This window comes from Triturus cristatus, chromosome 3_1, assembly GCF_964204655.1.
Source record: "Triturus cristatus chromosome 3_1, aTriCri1.1, whole genome shotgun sequence".
In the NCBI taxonomy this organism is placed as follows: domain Eukaryota; kingdom Metazoa; phylum Chordata; class Amphibia; order Caudata; family Salamandridae; genus Triturus; species Triturus cristatus.
In genome coordinates, this window is record NC_140583.1 from 852,256,655 (window position 1) to 852,279,397 (window position 22,743).

A 22,743-nucleotide genomic window follows, 5' to 3' on the forward strand; every position below is an offset into this window, starting at 1 on the left:
CCGGGTTATCTCCAGGTCCCCGCAATCAGCAAGGCGCTTGGGAAGGCGACGAACCTCTACTTTCAAGAGAACGCCTCGTCTGTAGACTCCCCCGCTATCCTCTGGGAAGCATATAAAACAGTCTTGAGAGGGCATGCCATTGCATCCATTGCGGCGCACAAGCGCGATAAAAATCTTGAACTGCGGTCACTGGAATCAGACCTGACGGAGGCAGAGGCACAGCAGGCCGCGGACCCGACGCCGGCGACCTCCAGAGGCTTGAGAGTGGCGCAGGCAAAATACAGGGAGCACCTGGCAGGGCTCACTAGGCAGCGGTTGGAAGCCACAAGGCACAGAATCTATGATGTGGGGGACAAGACTGGGAGGCTGCTGGCATGGTTGGATAAAAGAGAAAGAGGTTCTAGGTGGATAGCGCGGATTAGCTCAGAGACAGGTCCGGTAACGACTGACCCGCGTGACATAGTGAATATCCTTGCAGAACACTTTCAGACGGTTTACTCTTCCACTTCCTCAATGACGGTGGATGAGGCGCTGACTTATGTTCAGGATTTGGCCATGCCCAAATTGACCCCGGAAGCGCTGACGGCCCTGGAGGCCGATCTCACAGTGGAGGAAATACAGGCTGCAGTGGGGGCGTTGCAGTCGGGTAAAGCGACGGGTCCGAACGGCATCCCGATCGAGCTGTACAAGAGGGCGGTGGGGACACTTGCCCCCCACTTGCTTAATATGTTCTCAGACAGTCTGCAGAGAGGCGAACTCCCACCTGATCAGCGAACGGCCACCATTGTGGTAATCCCAAAGCCAGGCAAGCCGGCAGATAAGTGTACTTCCTACCGCCCAATCTCGTTACTTAATGCGGAGGCAAAGATCTTGGCGAAGCTGTTGGCGACTAGGCTAACACCGCACCTGTTCGAAATTATACATCCGGATCAGTCTGGCTTCATGCCCGGCAGAAGTACGTCTCACAACCTACGGCGCTTGCATAGCGCACTGGCTCGGGCGGATCGCGGTGCTCCTGTCACTGGACGCACGGATGGCGTTCGACATGGTCAAGTGGCCCTTCTTGTTCGCAGTACTGCACCATCTGGGATTTGGGCCCAAATTTATTGCCTGGATTCGGCTTTTGTACACCAAGCCTATGGCTCATGTTACGGCCAACGGGCATATGTCCGCAGACTTTCCCCTGACGCGGGGCACGCGTCAAGGCTGTCCCCTATCGCCGTTGTTATTTGCCCTGGTGATCGAGCCTCTGGCGGCATGGATACGCTGGGAACCTTCGATAAGGGGACTCAAGTGGTCTGATGGCTGGGAAGACAGAGTCTCGCTTTACGCGGATGATGTACTGCTATACCTGGCCTCCCCGCGGCGCTCCCTCCTAACACTATTCAACATTTGCAAAGTTTTCGGTCGGGCATCGGGGTACACAATAAATTGGTCTAAGTCTGTCCTGTATGTGCTGCGAGGCCCTCCGCTGCAGCTGCCGGTGGATTGCCCCCTTAGGGTGGCAGGCGGATCATTTAAGTACTTGGGTATTCACATCACAGTGGCTCAAGCAGATTTTTTTCAAATGAATCTCCGGCCCCCGCTGGACTGTCTCAAGCGGGATGCCCGCCATTGGGGTGCGCTGCCGCTGACCCTGTTCAAGATGATGGCCCTGCCTCGCTTCCTCTACGTGTTGGAAAACACACCGTATCAAATACCACCGGCGTATTTTCGTACAATTGCGGCGCAGGTGACGGGCCTTCTGTGGAGTAATGGGCCTGCGCGTATTTCGCAGTCCAAGCTAACCTGCGGCTGGTATGACGGGGGGATAGAACTTCGCGACATCCAGCTTTATTATTGGGCGGCACAGCTAAAGGTCATTAACCAATGGCTCCACGTCCTGCAATCAGACCCCGCATTCAAAGCGGACAGGGACATACTCGGTACACGGGGTATGCTATCGCCCTTATACGACGGGAGGCTAACCCCAGACCTAATTGGCCCCCTTAGACAGACTGTGGCCATATGGCATGCAGCCCAGGCTAAGCTGGGGTGGAGAGGAGTCCTGACCCAGCTGACGCCTTTGTGGGACACAAAGTGGCTCGGGAGGCTTAGGCATAGTAAGGGCTTCGACAATTGGGACGACATTGGGATTTCCATGGTGGGTGACATGTGGCATGGGGGTGCGGTGGTCTCATTCTCGCGCCTGCAACAGCAATATGAGCTGGCGCCTTCGGAATGGTTCCGTTATACCCAGATCAAGCACGCACTGCTGTCGCAGCTAGAGCCTGGAGCTGTGGTCCCGGAGGCGTCACCAATGAAGGATAGGTTGCTCACGGACTATATGCCTAAGAGGGCCACATCGTTCACGTACCGTAAGCTCATAAATAACCTGCCCGACCCTATGAGACCCTTACGGGAGAAATGGTCCAGCGATGTGGGGGACTTTGATGACCCGGAGTGGAGGGGGGCACTGGCATCCCCCCGGGAGGCGGGGATACCCTCTAGGCTTAGATTGGTACAGCTCCGGATTCTGCATCGGTCATACTACACCAGATACACCCTGCACAAAATAGGTAGGGCACCCCACCCATTCTGCTTGCGCGGCTGCGGGGAGGAGGGTACCTTCTATCACACCATATGGGATTGCCCTGTCATCCAAGAATACTGGAAGCGGGTGATGCGGACACTGTCCCAGTCGGGGGGAGTGTCGCTGGTGCCAGAACCCAGGCGCTGTCTCCTAAATGTGTGGGAACCCAACGACCTTAATCGACAGGCTCAGAGCTGGGCTACGCTGGGGATTGTGCTTGCAAAGCGGAACATAGCTCAGAAATGGGGATCGGGAGAGGCACCGCTGCTGTCTGTATGGGGAAGAGACATGGATAGGGCTATGCTGGCTGAGAGATCGGTGTACATCGGGCGGGGGTGTCCACAAAAATGGAATAAAGTGTGGGGGGCATGGAACAAATACAGAGGGGGCATATGTGAACCACCGCCAGAACAGGAAGATGAAGCCTCCGACACTGACTGATCATAAGGACGTGGGAGCACCTATCGGGGGTAGGGATGCCGGATTTGGAAACTTGGGCGGAGGCGCTGCGGGAGGATTGGATGTAGGGCTAGGGGAGGCGCTGGTGTCTGTTGGGGAACGAATTAGCTATTCTCATCGACTGTACTGTACTGTTTTGTGTGAAAATAATAAAAATTCTATTTAAAAAAAAACAAACTTTTGAACAGATTTGCAACAAATAGCAAAAAGCACAACCTGCGTAACAACATCTACCTTTCTGCCACATTTGGTGTAATTTCGTCCAGCAGTTCAGGCTGTATGTTCGACAACGCGTACCTATGGGAATTAACATTACAAATTCATCCTTATTTTGCACCCCTATTTCTCAGTCCTCAATGCATGGATCACCCCCAAACTTTCCATGACACACAGAACCTACTTTGATACTTTTTTGGGAAAATTTCATGAAGATTGATCAAACCACGCCATAGTTTTAGGCAAGTCAAAAAATGCTTTTCCTATGGAAGCTAGGTCCTAACTATAACTACCTACTGACGACTGCCAGTAGGTTATATATATATATGTATATATATATATATATATATATGTTTGACTTTTGAAAAAGACCGTGCTGTCGAAACGGGTAAGTCAATAAATACTTGAAACTCTCTCTTAAAATCCTGAGTGCCACTTACGATCTTGGTACATAGGGATATGTGAATATCTCCCCCAACTTAAAACGCGCCAGGAGACGCGTTTGCACACTTGTCACACCCCCTCCCTGTACCACTGTTCAAACGCACCCCCTGGTGTGTTTTAAGTTGGGGGATTAAGTCCCCTTGAATCCTGATGGTTCCTGGGGTCCACCTAGCCCACCAGGTACCTCCAGTAAGCGCCACAGAGCTGCGTTGCAGAGAGGTGTAAAAAGGGACGTGGCCTCGGACCACCTCTCTGCAATGCAGCCCTTTGACGCTTACTGGAGGTACCTGGTGGGCTAGATAGCCCCCAGGGACTCTCAGGATTCAAGGGGAACTAATTCCCCACCTTAAAACGCGCCATGGGCGCGTTTGCACAGTGGTGCAGGGAGGGAGGGAGCGAATTGCCGGTTCCTTTTCTTTGCTTTTTAAAAAAAATTTGGGGAAGGGGGCTGCATGGACCTCCTTCCCTGGGTCACTTTTGGCCCCGGGGACCCCATCCCCTGGGGCCTGGCAACCTGTTTTTTATTATGCGGAGAGGGACCCCTCCAAAGGCCAATTTTGGCTCGGGGACTTCATCCCCCGGGGCCTGGACATGCTTTTTATTTTTATTTTTTGGAGGGGGGCAGCGTGGCCCCCCTCCTCAGGCCACTTCTGGCCCCGGGGACCCCATCCCCCAGGGCCTGGCCTCTCCATTAGGGACCGTGGGGGGAGCCCCAATGCCCCCATGATACCACCGGCTCCCCGGCCTCCTGCGGGAGCCGGCATTGCTTTTCCACAAGGGGAGCTGCTAACATGCAGCTCCCCATGTGGAAAAGCAATCTGGTTTGTATTTTGGAAGCGAGAGCAGGAAACCTGCTCTTGCTTCCAAAATCCAAACCAGTGTTTTGCTATGACAGGGCTAGCCGCACGGCTCCCACCCTGCCATTGCAAACAGCAGAGTCCCGGGGGTTGGCACCCGGGACACTACAGGAGCCAGCCCCGTGGGGTGGCGGTCCCCAGGGCCATCAAGGGCTCCAGGCGCGGCCCCCTCCCAATGTGTTTAAAGCCCCGGGGAGGTGGTGGTCCCCGGGGCTTGGGGCTCCGTAACGGACCCCCAAATTTAAATATACAGTGTCCCGGGGAGGTGGTGGTCCCCAGGGCGTGTGGGAGGGCTTGTGCCCTCCCCACACATTTGTTTATTTTTTTTAAACTGAGCCCTGGGGAGATGGTGGTCCCCAGGGCTGCAGGGGGCCACAAGCCCCCCGCGTTAAATATGAAAAACCCCAGGGAGGTGGTGTCCCCGGAGCGTGTGTGGGAGATCGAGCCCCCATACATTTTTTTAAAATTAAATTAAGAGCCCCATGGAGGTGATGGTCCCCAGGGCTGCGGGGGGGGCTGCGAGCACCCGACAACTCATAAATGAAGCCCCGGGGAGGTGGCGGTCCCCAGAGAAGCTCGGGGGGGATTGGGACCCCCTACACTTTGTTTTAGTGCCCCCGAGACCTGGCCCACCCGGGTCTTAAATACAAAGAAGCGCAGGAACCCGCGCTTCATTTTTTAAAATATTCTCGACTGGATTTGCGACCCCAGCGCGAATTTGGCCGTTTTTTTCTTTTAATGCTTTTTTGGGACCCCCTGAGCAGGCCTAGGGGGTCAGGGTGTTTCTACCCTGCCCCCTTTTCTTGTTTTTAAACATTTTTTTCACTGTTTTCTTGTGAGTCGGTTCTACCGAGTCACAAGATGGCTGCCAACACTTCCTGGTTTGGAGTGTTGGCAGCCAATCACAGTGAAGCCCGTGCTCGGGAAGGTTCATGAACCCACCGCTGCCCTAGATATCGAAACTTTTTCTTTTTCACATTTCTCAGGAACTACTGAATGGATTTACACCATTTAATAAAAAGGGCTCTTTCTGAACCAAGGGCTACCTTTTTGCCAAATTTGGTATAATTCCGTTCAGCAGTTCGGTGAATATATATCTATACATCGAAGAAAAACGCTTTCTCCCTCTGAATGAAAGTGAAATCAACACTTCGTAGGTTAGTTATCTGGCAATTTTTTATATTTTAAAACATCCATGCGTTCTGGCCGTTACCTCACAGCCTTGTTCAGGATGCCTGAGCCAAACATAAAGTTTATTTTAAATACAAAAGAACAGCAGTATACGGGCATAGACATTAGCAAAGGCCAATCACATCTCGCAACAATTTATGCTCTAGTTGTACAACGTAAATATGGCGGCCATTTTGAAACATGTTATTTTCAGTTCTTCTAATGCAGTTTAGGTTGAAAAAACGGACAGTTCCTAATAAATTACAACCTATTTCTACACCTCAATATTTTATACATAATTTCCGATTGTACCTTTTATTTAAAGTGCGCTATGTGCTTATTTGAAAAACTTTTTGCGACCATATTTCATTCTTGTAATTCCTTGATTCTCATACATTCTGATACTACAAGCATTTAACCCTTTTCATCAAGAATCTTTTTTTTTTCAAAGTGCTAGTGCTACAATCTACCAATATTTCAAAGTGCATATCCAATTTCCTAACTAAAGTGCATAGTCGTTTTTTATAGAACAATGTCATCTTGATATACAGGTTCAATACCTCTTACAAAATAGGAACAAGTTTGTCTGTCCTATCTAATGTACAAGAAATATAAAAACTCCTATTCTCTAAAGTGCTATTACCAATTTAAAGTGCTTGTGCTCATGTTCATACTTGTAGTTTCGTGATTGAAAAAACAATTTCTCCTATTCAAAATTCTAAAAATTCATATCGTATGGATGATAAAATGCTGTGCGGGGGCTCTTCAGATTTCATAATTACAATTCCTCATCCAGATTAAAACCATTCGGCTCTCTAGCATCAAGTTCTGGGATATAAAAAGTTTCTAGTTTTCTCAGTTCTCTCTCTCTCTCTTCCCCCACCTCTCCTCTTCTTGGGCACTTGTGCTAAGCAGCTATACACCATAGATGTAGGGTCACATTGATGTTCTTTCTCATAGTGCCTTGCTATTGGATAAGCTTCTGTCTTTGTTAAGGATAGCCCTCATGTGCTGTAGAATTCTCTTGTGGACTGGAAGGGTAGTACTACCTACATACACTTTTCTGCATGGGCATTTTAAAATAAATGCTACAAAACATGATTTACATGGCAAAACTCCTCTGATTTTAATGGTTTTGTTAAAAACTGGAAAGATGAATGTTTTTCCCCATGCTGACACACCTTGCACTTTGAACATTTAAAAAATCCTTCTCACTGTCTGAGCCACATTTGTTGTGGGGCTGTACCTCCATACTCACTCTTCACCAAATAGTACTTCAGGGACTTAGATTTTCTATAAGTGATTTTTGGTCTCTTCACTGTTCGCCCCAGGATTGGATCTTCTACTATAAAGTGCCAGTGCTTATTTAAAACCTTTCTCACCTTATCATGCCTCATGTTGTATGTTGTACTAAATCTACATGTGCTACTTTGATTTTTCATTTTCTTTCTTAAATTTGTTCTAGAGGGTTGAAACAGCACCTCTTCCCTGTTTAGATCTCTTGCTTTTTTCGATGCTGTTTCTAAACAATTAATCGAATATCCTCGCTCTACAAATCGTTGCTTCATGTCCTGTTCTATTTTATCGTACTCCTAAAGGGTGCTACATGCTCTTCTAGCTCTGGAGAATTCTCCAAGGGGGATACTCCTGATAAGGGGCAAGGGGTGGCCACTCCCCGCATGTAAAATAGTGTTACCTGTGGGAGGCTTTCTAAAAACTGTGCTCTCAAGTTAACCCCTTCCACACTCATGCTAATATCTAAAAATGCAATTGTTCGTTTGCTTCGTTGACCCACGAATTTCAAATTCAATTCATTATTGTTCAGTTCACTGATGAATTGGTCTACCTCTGTCTCCGTGCCCTGCCACAGCACGAAGACATCGTCAATAAATCTAGAGCAAATGAATATCTTCCCTGACCAGTGTTCCAAGGATTGGCCCCCAAGCACCTGCTCTTCCCACCAGTCCAGATGTAGATTGGCATAACTAGGGGTGAAGCAGGTGCCCATGGCCCTTCCCTGTTCCTGCTGAAACAATTCCTTTCCAAACCAAAAAAAATCCTGGTCAGGCACAATTCCATCATTTCGAGGATCATTCAATTATGATTGGCAAATCTCATAGGTTTCATTCGTAGGAAGTGTTCTGTAGCTCTTAGTCCATCCTTATGCCTGATGCTAACGTATGAAGTAGATATGTCCATTGTCACAAGCACCATGTCTTTCTTCCATTTTATGTCATATATCTTCTTTAAAAAAATCAGATGAATCTCTCAGATATGACAGAAGTGTTCTCATTAGTGGGTTCAAATAAAAGTTCATATATTGTGATGTATTTTCAAATACGCTCTGTTGGGCCGATATATATCGGTCTCCCTGGTGGATTGTTTAAGTTTTTGTGCACTTTTGGAATCATATAAAATACAGGGAGAACCAGATGTTTCTGTTTTAAAAACTGATATTCGTCCCAGGTCAGGAGTTCTGATTCCTTCCAATGACTTAACCTCTCATTGAACTTTTCTTGGACATGTTCATATTCATCCATACTGATTTGTTTGTAGCATTCTACATTATTTAACTGAAGTAGGGCTTCCTTTTCATATCAATCTTTCCCACAAAGAACCACATTCCCTCCTTTAATGGACGGTTTTATGATTGTATTCGTGTCCTTTTTTAATTTTGTTCAGTGTCTGAAATATCTTATACTCTTGTGCTTTTCTTTGATTGTTTACATTTTCTCCTTTCAAATATAGATCTCTTAAATTCTCGGTGACATTATCTGAAAACATATCCACATTGTCTCTAGATGATTGTGGGACAAAACTGAAACGTGGATGGAATGGAGTATGATCGCCTTCCAATAGTGTAGGGTTCAGTACTTCAGTGCAGTGTCCAGGGATCATTGTGGTATCCTCATATTCAGTCTGTAGTTCCCACATGTCCTCCAGGATGGGAATATCAGAGACAACTGGGTTTACTGGGTTCTGGGGCGATTGGATAATTTCCACATTGTCCTGTACATTCCCCATAGCTCTTAATTCATGTACTTTGTTTAATTTCAGTTTTCGGACAAAACAATACAAATCCATTCTACTGTATGTATTCAAAATATAGAGTGCAGTTTTAAACCCAAGGGACGTTGGAATAATTCGAGTTTGAAGTAGTTGTTTTAATAATAATGCAAAATTATATATGTGATTTTTCAACAGCATATTGGAAACTTGAATTTGATTTCAAAAGGGTACAACCGACTAAAAATGACGCTATTGCAAGTAGAAGAGAAGCTGATTGAACAGGAGTTACAGCATATTCGTGTACAATTAATGCCTGCGCTGGATAACCTAACTTGGCAGAATGAAGACCTTTGGGATTATATTCAAGAAACAAGACATATTGTTAATAACTTGGACAGTAGAGTCCAGAAAGCCAAGCATAATGTGGAAACGATACAGCAGCTTATGTCCAGTCTGAGTGAAGTGTCATTTTTTGTTCGAAAACATGGTAGAAATTCTTCACTCTTGTGCTTTGATGACCACGAAAAAATGTCCAAGCAATACCTCATGGTCCAAGAGACTGGTGACAAGATATCCCAGCTTGTTGAGGTAAGATTTTTAGTAAATACTAATTGTCTCCTGTTTACATAAGGGCGTGTTTCCCTTGAGTTATGTAACAGCTCTCCTGTTTACATAAGGGCGTGTTTCCCTTGTATGACAGGAATTCTTGACAGTATTTAGATTGATTCTAGTAGAATCTTAATTGTCAGCCACTCTCCCTGAATCAGTTGGGCCTTCTACTCTTTCATTTTCCCCATGCTGGAACACACAATTTTGACTGTATACTCACTCCCCGCTACTCTTTTTTCCCCTGTTCATTACCCACCCACAAGTCTCAGCTAGTATATAAGATGGCTTTTCCTTTGATGAGTGTTATTTTTATTCCAATTTAATCCACCATTACTATACTCGCTCCTACACAGATATCAAATAGAATTACTTACTTGAGAGTAGTTAATTCTGCTTCCAACATTTTGTAACACCTTTTCACTAGTTCATAGCACTGGAATGTTAAAATGCATACACAACAATGTATCCTCCAATCCATCCTTACAATTGTGTTATGGTCTTTTTGTTTTGTGCATTGCAAGTCACATGGCATACATAGTTAAAGAAACAAAATAATTCAATAGAATTTCTTCACCACATTTTCGTGTGGCTGCCTTTATGTGGTCTGTGAAATGAATAGATGGCCTCAGTACTGTTAAATTGCACTCCTTTGCCCATCCTCTAAGTTCAGCTGGGCCTCCAGAATAGAGCCTTATTACTCCTCCCTCCACGTAAGACAGGGCACTTTACTACCACTGGAAACAAAGGGGACATGAGAAATAAAATAGAATGTGTCAGAAAAGTAGTGATTAAAGAAATGATTATAAAAGTGTTAGTCTTAACAAAGATAATGTGATTTGAGCTTATGGTGCTCTAGGCCTTTAAGTCAAATGTTTAGTGTAAAAGCTTTTCATCAAGGTGAACTCTGTTTTGTCATTTATATGCTCAAATTGGTAAGGCTTCCTCAATTTACTGTCATTTTGAGTTCTGAAAGATGCGTTCCTTATTTGTTAAATTACCTTTGCAGGAAAATCAGCAGTTGTTCCAGGCAGACCCTTTATCTGACAAATGGCAAGCGTACAGCGAGTACATCGACCACATCATCCTAGATGGATTGTTCAGAGCGATCAAGTGTTCCCTTCAGTATTTGATTGATAACACAGAGACCACATTTAAATGTGCTCCTTTGTTTGAAATACAGCTGGTTCTTAATGGGAATGAAATGACTTTCAGACCTTCTTTGGATCTTAATATGAATGGCAATTTCACTGATATTGTAGAAGGGATGCTCAGTGACATTTACCGAGTGGCATCATGTATTAAAAGAGTCACTAAGCATGTGGGGAAAGACGACTACCAGGTATGGTTATTTCTGTGCTTTACTTCTCTTAATGACCCCGGTGCATGCTAGCTTTTTCCTGCATGCTAAATATCTGTTGTGATGCTCATACCTTTCCCTTCCCACCCTGCATGAGGTAAGAGACTTTCTGTGTTTTCCTTATTCTAGGAGAGGACATAACCCTTCTCCCTTTTACACCGACCTTTAGTTCCTGCTCAAGTTCCCTTCAGCAAGAGGGAAAAGGACCTGTCTCTGCTGTACAGTATGACCCTGAGTGCTTCCATATGAACCACTCACTTTGAGATGGAACTCAGTTTTGTTTTATCAAGTGTGGTGTACTTGAATCTCTCATCTTCGGCGTATTAAAGAATAGTACTTTATCTAAATTTGTAGAGCTGTGTTTCCATCCCTTTCTCCTTAGACTAAGGCCTGATTCCAAGTTGGATGGAAAAGGGTGATTAATTTCCTGTTCCACACAAATACAATTACCCTTCGAGAGGTGTTTACCTGTTGTGATAAATAACTCCTATTCCAAGTTGCACTCTTTGAAATGAGGAACAATATATCGAACCATGATTTAGCAACCCATGTTTTTGCATATTTCCCTCCAATAATGGTGTGACCAGTTTATATCTGTCAGGGGCAAAGAGCTAGGTGGACTGATTATTGCAAAGTGGCTGTATCATGATCCCATTTTCTGTGCTGTGCCATTGCAGAAAAGGGTCGGAACTATGTTCCTTGTAGGGTGCACGCCTGAGAGCACGCACACCCTTTTCTTTCCCAGTGCACAGGACCCTGCTACAGCATGCATAAAGCGTAAGACTTCCCGAGCTGTTAAAATCAGTAGCAGAAAGGAAGCTTTCTCTTGGTGCGCATGAGACAGAGACCATTAACTGGGCACACACAGGGAAAGTATGTGGCCTTAGGGCCAGACCTGCTGAATTTAGAACGAGGAACTGTGGGGTCTATTACGATGGCGGACGGACAAAGTCCACCCACCACTGCAACGGCAAAAGGGACCACCCGCCATAGGTGAGGCAGTTCCGGCATTCAAATTAGGATGCGCCCACCACACTAGTGGGCGCATCCCGCATTGTTTACATTGCGGCGGGCAGTGCTGTAAGCAGCACCCGTCGCAATGTAAAAAATGCATGTCGTGCATTTGCATTCACAACGTGACAAGCACCGCGCTGTGTCTGCCACCTTGTGCATGCAAATGCTTAGGGGTACCATAGGTACCCCCCTGTGCACCCCCCAAACCCCCAACAGCCTGGGGGCCCGCAACAGGCCCCCAAATGCAGAAACCGCATGCCTTTCCATGGCGGCGTTGCTGTCATGGAAAGGCTGATCTCCGCAATTATTGTAATATGGAAGGCGGTGTCTTGCAGACACCGCCACCATATTAAACACGTTTTCCGCCCGGTCGACAAGTCGACCGGCGGACCCCCCAGCCATCCTAATGTGGCGGGGGTCATTCTTGGCAGGATGGTGGGAGGATCGCCCCCGGCGGGCCGGCGGTGGCTACAGCCGGCCCGGCGGGGGCAATACGCCCGCCGTCCTAATGGGCCCCTATGTTTGAGTCCTGACATATACTTAACATCCTGCATTTCTGTGCATATCCCTTAATGTTCCCATCCTTAAACAATGAATCTCACTTTGTGTAATGTAACTAGTGATGATGTGAACCGCTCCATTGCCCTTAAGCCAAGTACGCGTTTTATAAGCTGTAAAAAGAAACAAGAGGGAACATTTTAAAAGACCTTAAAGAAAGATTTGGAGGGGGCAGGGGACCAGAGAGGTAAAGTACACATGACCACAGGCTGTGTTGATGCACAACACAATAGTCTTAAGTTGGGGGTACCACCAATTAAGTGAGCGACCAAAAAAGATGCTAGTGAGTATTTTCAACACCATAATGTTATAGGCCACAACAGGACAGGTGCTTGACTGACTGAAAAAAAGATGTATCCACCTGGTGGCACTTGTCAGAGGAGGTTGGGGCACACTAAGAATGTCCCAGCCATTTTTTAAGGATTTCCACCCTCTCCTCCCCCACAGAAAACCTTTGTCTCTTACGCCACGTCACCTACACCACCACCTCACCTAAAGCCTATCTGATATTTCAACCCTCTATGGCCCATCAACCCGAGGCTCAAATGTAAGTTACGGGCACCTAGTCTCGCAAACTATTTTCTGTCTCTGAGGTAATCAGACCCTGCAGTAAAGCAGGCCCTCCTGTTTCACTTTGGTGAAAGTAGGCAATGTCAGAAACACGAAGGGGCAGAACTAATCTGAGACAAAATCCAAAACGTACTACTTATGGTATTCACAGAATGCACTTACAACTGCACTTACGACTACTAACTTTACGTCCGCACTGGGGCCGGAATTTCCACACCCGGAGCGGAATTTCGGCACCTGGAGCGGAAATCCCGCACTTGTGCAGGAATCCTCGTTCCCGGGCCGAAATACCGGTAATCTGGCCGGTTGAGCATTTTCCTCAATGCTAATCACCTGTCCAAGTGCCTACTATCCCCACCATGCATCAGATATAGTCAATTAACACCAGATTGTATGTATTCCGGCCTGGAAGCAGAGATCTTGGCCGAGTGAGGAAATTCTGGCACAATTGCGGATTTCCGCTCCGGGTGCGGAAATTCCAGACCAAGTGCGGACGTAAAGTTAGTAGTGCAGTCTGTGAATACCATAAGTAGTAAGTTTTGGATTTTGTCTCAGATTAGTTCTGTGAATCGGCCCCCTTGTGCACAAAGCAGTGATAAATATGGTGTTCTACTGGATATCATGAGTGACATTTCAACCCTAAACTCAATAATGATGATGATTATTTTGTGCACTGGCAAGCTAAACGGTCTTACGCACCAGGATACAAAAAAGCTTACCAGCACTGGCAAGTCACTAAATCTGGTTTAAAAAAAGGAAAGCTAGTATGTCATGGTCCTTAATCTAGTGCAATAAAGGAAATGAGGCCCCTAGCCAATATCTGAACTGTGAAATACAATAATAGTCAGAGTTTAGTGGGTCCCTCAGGCCTCTGTGCCCCGGTGCACTGCAGCGGCTGCACCTATGGAAGCTGCTTTCCTGAGCCAGGTATAACCCTGTATGGCATGTCTGACCTGTGGGGAGGTTGCATGCTCTCCAGTCTTGGTGCAACACATATTCAATCTTTCTTCCCTGGCTATAGAGAAAGAATCCATGGGCACTAAATATGAAATTCAGGTAAAATCATCATAGACCTATGATGATTGGTGCAAAGAACAAGATTCCAAGATACTTAGGGCAGAGGGCATGCAAAGTCTGAATGTGGTTACTGTGGGAGTGAGTTGCCTATCATGAATCTTGCAGTCAGGTGTCATGAGTAGAGACGCATGACACCTGACTGCAAGATTCATGATGGGGGATTTAAATCACCCTGCCAGGATGTGCCAAACATTCAACTTAACATTGTCTTGTTTGGGGCCAAGCCTAAACAGCCACTCCTAAATGCCCAAAATGGTGAAAGAAAAAACTAAACAGTTTTCCTTGTGCTCAAATGACATGGACACAGAGAAAATCTTCACCATCTCTCTGGTGTAGAAGGTAGGAAAAATAGTCTGAACACAACCACAATTACAGAGTCCAGTGCAAGTGCCGTAAGTCATCACCAACATGACGTAGAAGCTGTGGTTGAAGTGCACAAAAAAGTAAGGGACCTTGAGCACCTCAAGGTCAGCAATAACCCTTCAGGAACAGCTCTTTTTTTTAACAAAAAAGTATGGATGCTTTTTGTCTAAAATTTAAATAGGATGGTTATGTTATTGCCAGTAGATCCTGTCCATTTCGGCCGCTACATAGATGCATCAGCCTATGTAATGGGCAATGAAAAGTCGCTCAAGCCCAAAACAACTGAAATACATACATGTAAGTTGCACAGCACATGCCACTCTTCAGCATTTCTGAGTTTAATTTCCTACATGGCATGAATGAGTTCACAGTTTGAGACTGAGACAGGAACACTACCAAATTAAAGAGCAGTTTGAGTGCTACTACTTGAGTCACATTCCACCTATCATATTCTTGCGTGTGCTGAATGATTCCAAAATACAAAAACAATATCCCACTTGACCTGTATTTCTTCCACTAGACCTGCAAAGTGCTTGGTGTTCTGAGCAAGAAAACTCTGCACCATATGCATACTTGTTGGGTAAAAAAAATGTATTCTCCTTAATTATGTTTTATTTTTTAGTTACTTATTATCACCAATAAATGCATTCATTGCATGTCCACAGTACTTTCACAATATTTAACATATATTTTTATACACAGCTTTAGTTGGACACGTAGCAAATTCCTATGCATATGAAATTATTTAATCTCCCATCTTACAACCCACTCACTCTTACATGCATCTAAAAAAACACCTATCATGCTATCTGTACAAACCTAGACCCCGCCACTCCACACATAGCCAGAGCAAAACCCAATGGGAAAAGATGTTCAATTTAAGCCGCTGTTGTGATGTCCGCTAGAGTCACTTTTAGAGACGGCCGATGCACGTTCCAGTGTGGAAATTATTTTCATCCAAACCACACACAAAATGAAGCTACTTCAAGGGGTGGCCAAGTGGGGGATAGTCTACCAAAAAGTATGAAAAAATAACGTCCAGATCTGAAACAATTAATATTAGTTTGAAATTAACATGAAAAGTTCCATTGCGAGGGTGTGGTGTAAATATCGTACATCGCACCGGTCCACTAAGTCCTGGCATTAAGGGGCCGATTCCGATCTGGGTCGGAAAGCTCTCCAAATGAGCCAGATCTGGAGTGTTTTCCAACCGAGCTGGACACCAGCAGTCCGACCGAGCGAGTACAATGCGGCCGCATGCTGCCAGACTCGGTTTGGTCGGACTCCCATAGAAGTCAATGGGAGCTGGTCGTGTACGCGTCGGTGCTATCCGCACCGTACATGCCTGTGTTGGGGAAACCCTTGGGTCTCCCCCTGTGTTCGAGTCGTAAGGCTGCGGGTGGCAGTGGGTCTGACGCGGACCCCCAAAGGAAGCCTCCTGGATGTTTTGCGTGCCGGAAAACTTCGGCTCAATCCGGCTGTCCGACGCGTGCATCATACTGGCTCGGTCGGAAATCGCCTCCATTGCACGGCACGGTTTGCTTACGGACAAGACATACAGAGCGGTTCGGACCCGGAAACGAGTCGGTCGGCGATTTCACGTTTCTCGCATCGTACTTGCTCGCTCGTACAGCTGTACGAGTCGGTCGGTAAACACGCGTACGGCTCGTATTTTTTCTGGACGGATTGCGTTCGGAGGCCTTCCGAGCGAGATCGGAATCGACCCCTAAGTATCCAAATGAGAATCAGAACCGTATATCAGCTTACACCGCGAAAGCATGAGGTGGAAAAACAAATTTGATCTTAGTCCCTCATGCAGTGTATTATGAGAGAAAGAGACCTGATATATACACTTTCATGTTGCAGAGTAGGGAGAGTTAGTGGGGTAGATAGAGACAACGAAAAGCAAGAACAGAATCAAAGCCTGGTGTTCACATGCTGACACATTAGTCATGCTTATAGTTACCATCACCACCTTACATCAGATTTGCATATATCATTCACACTGTTGTCCATTTCTGTGGTCCATATCTGTCAGGAACAGAGACCAGTGCTCGGGCACCCTTTACTAATTCTCTATACACTCCTCGAGTTTGATAAGGTGTTTCTAACTCTCAGAAATGATTCAAAAGGATCCTATTATGCAGGAAACAAATAGAGATCTAAGTCAATTACTCTAGCCAAAAACAGGATGGTGTAGATAAATAAATACACCAAAAGGATATTACCTTATGTGCTCCTCTCCTATCGCTAGAATCGCGGCCCCAAAATCTTTAATGATTCCTGGTCATGGCTAAACTGAATTCTACATCGTGTAATGGGACATCCTAAGATTGTAAAAAAGGAAAACAATTTCACCGCTAATTAAAGAGGCTTGAAAAAGAGCAATTCCAAATACCACTCACCATATGAATTCATTGAATGCAAGAGAGCGGTGAAATTGGTTTCAGTGATGCAGTCTTTGTAGATGGTCTCAAGCCTGTTCTCTCCAATGTTCTTCTCATTCTCTTTCTAAGTTCACTTTCTATTACCTTAACACAAGCCCCACTGCATAGGTGCACGATAAATCTAAGAATTCATATACTAATCCCACGGCCAGTATAAATTGAATGTTCATGGTAATCGAGATAGAAGCTGTGTCAGAAGCCAAACCATGAGCCCAAATCCTGCAGTTTCCTGAAATCAATGTCTCATTTTACACTTTACTTTAACATACAGGAAGATGTCGATGCGATGGTTAAGCTGGAGGAAATGCACCAAGAAATCATGAATAGAGTGCATAAGATTATTGTTGACATGAAGAGGTATCAAAGCAGCTTCGACAAATACAGCTACCTGTGGACAGATGACAGGTACGAATTCATGAAGCAGTTCCTTCTCTATGGACGGTTTCTAACGACTGAAGAGCTGGAGTTGTACGCTGACTTTGAGCTTCAAAAATGTTCACCACAGTTGGAACATTTCAAAGAACAGGTAAGAGCTCTCTTGCTAATCCTAAAAGTTTGGGGAAAGGAACATTATTGAATATTAGAGAATGGAAAGTATACGACAGTTGTGTAAGTGGATCAGTACAGGAAGGCAAGTATAACAAGCATTGGAAATGCAATAGCTCTAGCATTTGCTAGAATTAAAGCTATTGGTTATAAATGACAATGTCTTTTACCCATGTGTTATGGAGTGTATGTATATGGTATGTAGTGGAATTATGTGGGTTGGATTGGAATTGTTATTTGTGGAATTTTGTGGTGTGTAGCAGATTTAGGTGGCATGATGTGCAGTAGAATTACGGGGATAGTAATTATGTGGCATTAATTGTATTTGAATTATGTGGTTTGGAATTGTGTGTTATGGAGTATAATTATGTGGAATGGTATTTTATGTTGTGGAGTGATATGTAGTACAGTTTAATTATGTGGTGTGCGGTAGAATTTCGTGGCATGATGTGGAATTCTGTGATGAGGATTGGATGTATGTGGTGTGTTGTGTAATTGTGTTGTTGAGTTGAATTATGTGGTCTGGTGTCAAAATATTTGGTGTCGATTGGAAATGTGTGGAGTTGAATTGTGTGGCATGGAACTGTGTGGATAGCTTTTATTTCACTGTCTAGGGCTTCCCTGCTTTGCATCATCCAGCAATTACTACCAAAGCAAGGCTGCAGCTCTGTAGATACCAATACTAGTGATGTTCATATTATCAAAACCATTAGCTCCCATCGTGTTATCTTTTGTCTACGTCTAACATTAGAGTGGAATTAACAATATTATAGCAATACTGTCTGGAATACCATTCCCAATTAGGCTGTATGTGTGTGCCTTAAGTATCAGCTGTAAGACTAGCAACCCACTGAACTGGTATGGGGGTTGGTCATGCAAGGGTGTATCAACACCAAGGATTCTTGCACATGATAGCATACCAGCCTTTAAACCTTTGTTTATAGGACCTGAGAGATTTGTTTGTGCTGATGTAACCTTCATGTTTTTTCCTGTAATGTGTGGATTTCACATGATAATACGAAATTCTACATAATTTTTACCTGTGGAGTGCAGGTGTAGATAGAATATGCCTTGCCAATAGACATGTTCTCAACAAATTAATAATTAATAATTTCCTCCTCAAACTATATCTTGCCTGTATTTTACGTGATTTTTTTGTGTATACTATAGCAGAGAAAAGTTACTCAAGATACAAGGTCAAATGTATTTCATGCATTTTCATGATAATTGTGTAATTTCCTAAAAAAGAACACACGTTTTACGTAGCCCTTTTAATCCCACTCAATTTTACCCAATGTGATTGTCAAAATTGGCTTTGAAACCCACCACCTGCCACAAAAAAAGACATTGCACAGGCCCTGTATGCCACACATTTTGTCCCTTCATGCCGAATTTCTTTCAATTCCTGATTTGGCCAGTGACAGAAGTCACAGTCCCAATCTGGATTCCAAGATGTGCAGTGCTTCCGCACCCTCAGGGTTTTGCAAGAGTATACTGTTTCAAGTAAAACCTGGTCGAATGCGTCCCTAGTAAAAGAGCCTACTTGGCATCCAAATTCCTAAGGAGAAAATTCAGAATAGTGTGGCAAAACCATTCTCCAAAATGATGGTGCTCCATGGTATCTTAAATTCTGGGTGTGGTATTACTCTAGCAGAAGGACTGTTGCACTTAAAATAAACGGCTTTGAATAATGGACGTTTGTGGGAGGATGATATGAATCATACTCCCACAAACGTCCATCATTCGAGGTACTGTGCTAAGAGACACAAACACCAGCAGGGCCAGGGCGATAATGTGCATATGACATCTTTGCCAATACAGGTAGTGTCGTTATTATTTAAAGAACTTTTTCACTGTCTCGACTGCAGTATCAAAACTGTTGACGTTTTTAAGCATTTGTTTTGCAATGCACTACCATATTTCACACTCATCCCCAAAAAATCTTGACAGTAATATTGCCGTTTAAATTTTACCGATAACATTAGAGGTAAAGGAATTGTAAAAATCAGGAGCCTGGCTCCATTGTTAGAAATGTGTGTCTTTTGTTTTTTAACATAACTTTTTCTTAAGGACAAGATCAGACAATTGAGCACTCCCTTAATTAGTCACAATCAATTTCACTAGAACATATCCTTAATGTAGGAACATAACACAACAATATGGTGCCGATCACGATCCTGCAAAAACCGGGTACGAACCGTCGGACGGAGCACAATCTCCGCCCGACGCGTACCCGGTCGTCAATTTTCACAAACAAGGAATTACGATTCGCACGGGTACACCATTACCGTACGAATCGTAAAAAAGCCCGACCGAACAAAAAAACACCTACCAATGCGATCCGGGAAAGCGCCGACCTGACGTCGGGACGCTCGCAGCCAGCCATTCACGACCCAGGAATCACGATTCGCACCGACGTCACCCCGCACGGTGAATATTTTGCGGCAGCCAAAAACTGCCGGGAAATCAGGACGACGCGAACAAGGACCACCAGTACGCGACGGACAGACGACGACGCGAACAAGGAGGACCAGTACGTGACGGACACACAGGACGACGCCACCAAGGAGGACCCGTACGCGACAGGACGACGCGATCAAGGAGGACCCGTACGCGACAGGACGACGCGAGCAAGGAGTACCAGTACGCGACGGACAGACATGGACCCGAACCTACGAGTCATCCCTGCCCTCATAGCAGTACACCTCCTCTACAGGTTACGACGCAGACGCCGCAGAAGGTCAGAATAACTAAGGGAGGGGGGAAAGTGGGGTGGGGTGGGGGTGGCACGACCAGGGCAGGCCACAAAACAACCACATAAGTCTCACACCACACATGGCCTGGACATACCTGACTCCCATGCCCTGGTCACCACGAGGGGGTGGGGGCGTGTCCTGATAAGCCAGCGACCGCCACAACGGAAGTCCGTCACCACGCGAACTGGCAACACAACCAGACAGGTACGTCCCGTACCCACGCCTGAAGAGCGTGGGTACGAGTCGGACCACGCCCACACACGTCACCCCAACAATGGCGGGACGGATCGACACCCACGTGGCAAAGGCCTGGGTACGGGCCGCACAAACATCACATAGCGTGGGGACGGATATGTACGGACCCTACCCCCACCCCGTATGCAAGGAGCGTACCCCCCAGCCCAACAGTGCAAGTACGACCCGTACCCCCACCCGCGTATGCATGGAGCGTACCCCCCATGCCAACAGTGCAAGTACGACGCGAACCCTCACCCGCGTATGCAAGGAGCGTACCCCCCAGCCCAACAGTGTAAGTACGACCCGTACCCCCACCCGCGTATGCAAGGAGCGTACCCCCCATGCCAACAGTGTTAGTACGACCCGTACCCCCACCCGCGGACGTACGGAGCGTACCCCCACCCCAACAGTGTAAGTTCGACCCGTACCCTCACCCGCGTATGCATGGAGCGTACCCCCCATGCCAACAGCGTAAGTACGACCCGTACCCCCACCCGCGAATGCAAGGAGCGTACCCCCCATGCCAACAGCGTAAGTACGACCCGTACCCCCACCCGCGAATGCAAGGAGCGTACCCCCCAGCCCAACAGCGTAAGTACGACCCGTACCCCCACCCGCGAATGCAAGGAGCGTACCCCCCAGCCCAACAGTGTAAGTACGACCCGTACCCCCACCCGCGAATGCAAGGAGCGTACCCCCCAGCCCAACAGTGTAAGTACGACCCGTACCCCCACCCGCGTATGCAAGGAGCGTACCCCCCATGCCAACAGTGTAAGTACGACCCGTACCCCCACCCGCGGACGTACGGAGCGTACACCCACCCCAACAGTGTAAGTTCGACCCGTACCCTCACCCGCGTATGCATGGAGCGTACCCCCACCACACCAGTGTAAGTAGACTCGTACCCTCACCTCGAATGCATTGAGCGTACCCCCACCGTGTATGTGCCAAGCGTACATATCCTGAAATCGGAGGTGTGTGTGCAGAGTCCACCCAGCAGTGCCCTGAGACAGGAGGGGTGGTTGCCTATCACTCCCAGCAGTGCCCTGAGACAGGAGGGGTGGGTGCCTATCACTCCCAGCAGTGCCCTGAGACAGGAGGGGTGTGTGCAGAGTCCTCCCAGCAGTGCCCTGAGACAGGAGGGGTGGGTGCCTATCACTCCCAGCAGTGCCCTGAGACAGGAGGGGTGTGTGCAGAGTCCTCCCAGCAGTGCCCTGAGACAGGAGGGGTGGGTGCCTATCACTCCCAGCAGTGCCCTGAGACAGGAGGGGTGTGTGCAGAGTCCTCCCAGCAGTGCCCTGAGACAGGAGGGGTGGGTGCCTATCACTCCCAGCAGTGCCCTGAGACAGGAGGGGTGTGTGCAGAGTCCTCCCAGCAGTGCCCTGAGACAGGAGGGGTGTGTGCAGAGTCCTCCCAGCAGTGCCCTGAGACAGGAGGGGTGGTTGCCTATCACTCCCAGCAGTGCCCTGAGACAGGAGGGGTGGGTGCCTATCACTCCCAGCAGTGCCCTGAGACAGGAGGGGTGGGTGTGGAGTCCTCCCAGCTGTGCCCAGAGACAGGAGGGGTGGGTGTGGAGTCCTCCCAGCAGTGCCCTGAGACAGGAGGGGTGTGTGCAGAGTCCTCCCAGCAGTGCCCTGAGACAAGAGGGGTGGGTGCCTATCACTCCCAGCAGTGCCCTGAGACAGGAGGGGTGTGTGCAGAGTCCTCCCAGCAGTGCCCTGAGACAGGAGGGGTGGGTGCCTATCACTCCCAGCAGTGCCCTGAGACAGGAGGGGTGTGTGCAGAGTCCTCCCAGCAGTGCCCTGAGACAGGAGGGGTGGGTGCCTATCACTCCCAGCAGTGCCCTGAGACAGGAGGGGTGTGTGCAGAGTCCTCCCAGCAGTGCCCTGAGACAGGAGGGGTGTGTGCAGAGTCCTCCCAGCAGTGCCCTGAGACAGGAGGGGTGGGTGCCTATCACTCCCAGCAGTGCCCTGAGACAGGAGGGGTGGGTGTGGAGTCCTCCCACCAGTGCCCTGAGACAGGAGGGGTGTAACACATGTGTGTGAGGCAAGAATTATCCACATGCATACTGGCTACAAGGGAACATGTCCCCATGAACTCATGTCAACAGACTCCACACACAAGTACAGTGATCATCAAGGATGCCACGATTGTTGCAGGTGGAGACATGGCCCTGCATGCATGGCCAAAGTAGAAGGGCTCCGTCACACACACAGCTCATGTAGACACAGCTCTGCGCGAAACATTGGGAACACCCTGCAGGGAAGAAAGCTGGGTACACAGAGGAAGGAATACACCCTGGGACAAGTGCACCATGCAGTAACTGCTTACATGAACAAAGAAAGTTAGCCAACACCTTGTGATGGCACACAGATCCCAGGGTCCCACCAATGAGCAGTACACTACTACATATCCCACACACCCAAACCCTTACACACCACCAAAAACCATGTAGCAGCCCCACCAACACCAATACCAGCAT

At 47.1% G+C, this 22,743-nt stretch overlaps 1 protein-coding gene across 1 annotated transcript in view; it reads left to right on the forward strand.

The window, feature by feature from the left end:
• The window catches only part of LOC146861181 (dynein axonemal heavy chain 11-like), a 2,741,463-nt gene that overhangs the window by 90,922 nt on the left and 2,627,798 nt on the right, over positions 1–22,743 (forward strand). Inside the window, exons 6-8 of the mRNA XM_085646213.1 lie at positions 8,923–9,315; positions 10,343–10,675; positions 16,994–17,248. Of these exons, the coding sequence (XP_085502339.1) occupies positions 8,923–9,315; positions 10,343–10,675; positions 16,994–17,248 (981 nt within the window). The remainder of the gene's footprint in view (positions 1–8,922; positions 9,316–10,342; positions 10,676–16,993; positions 17,249–22,743) is intronic.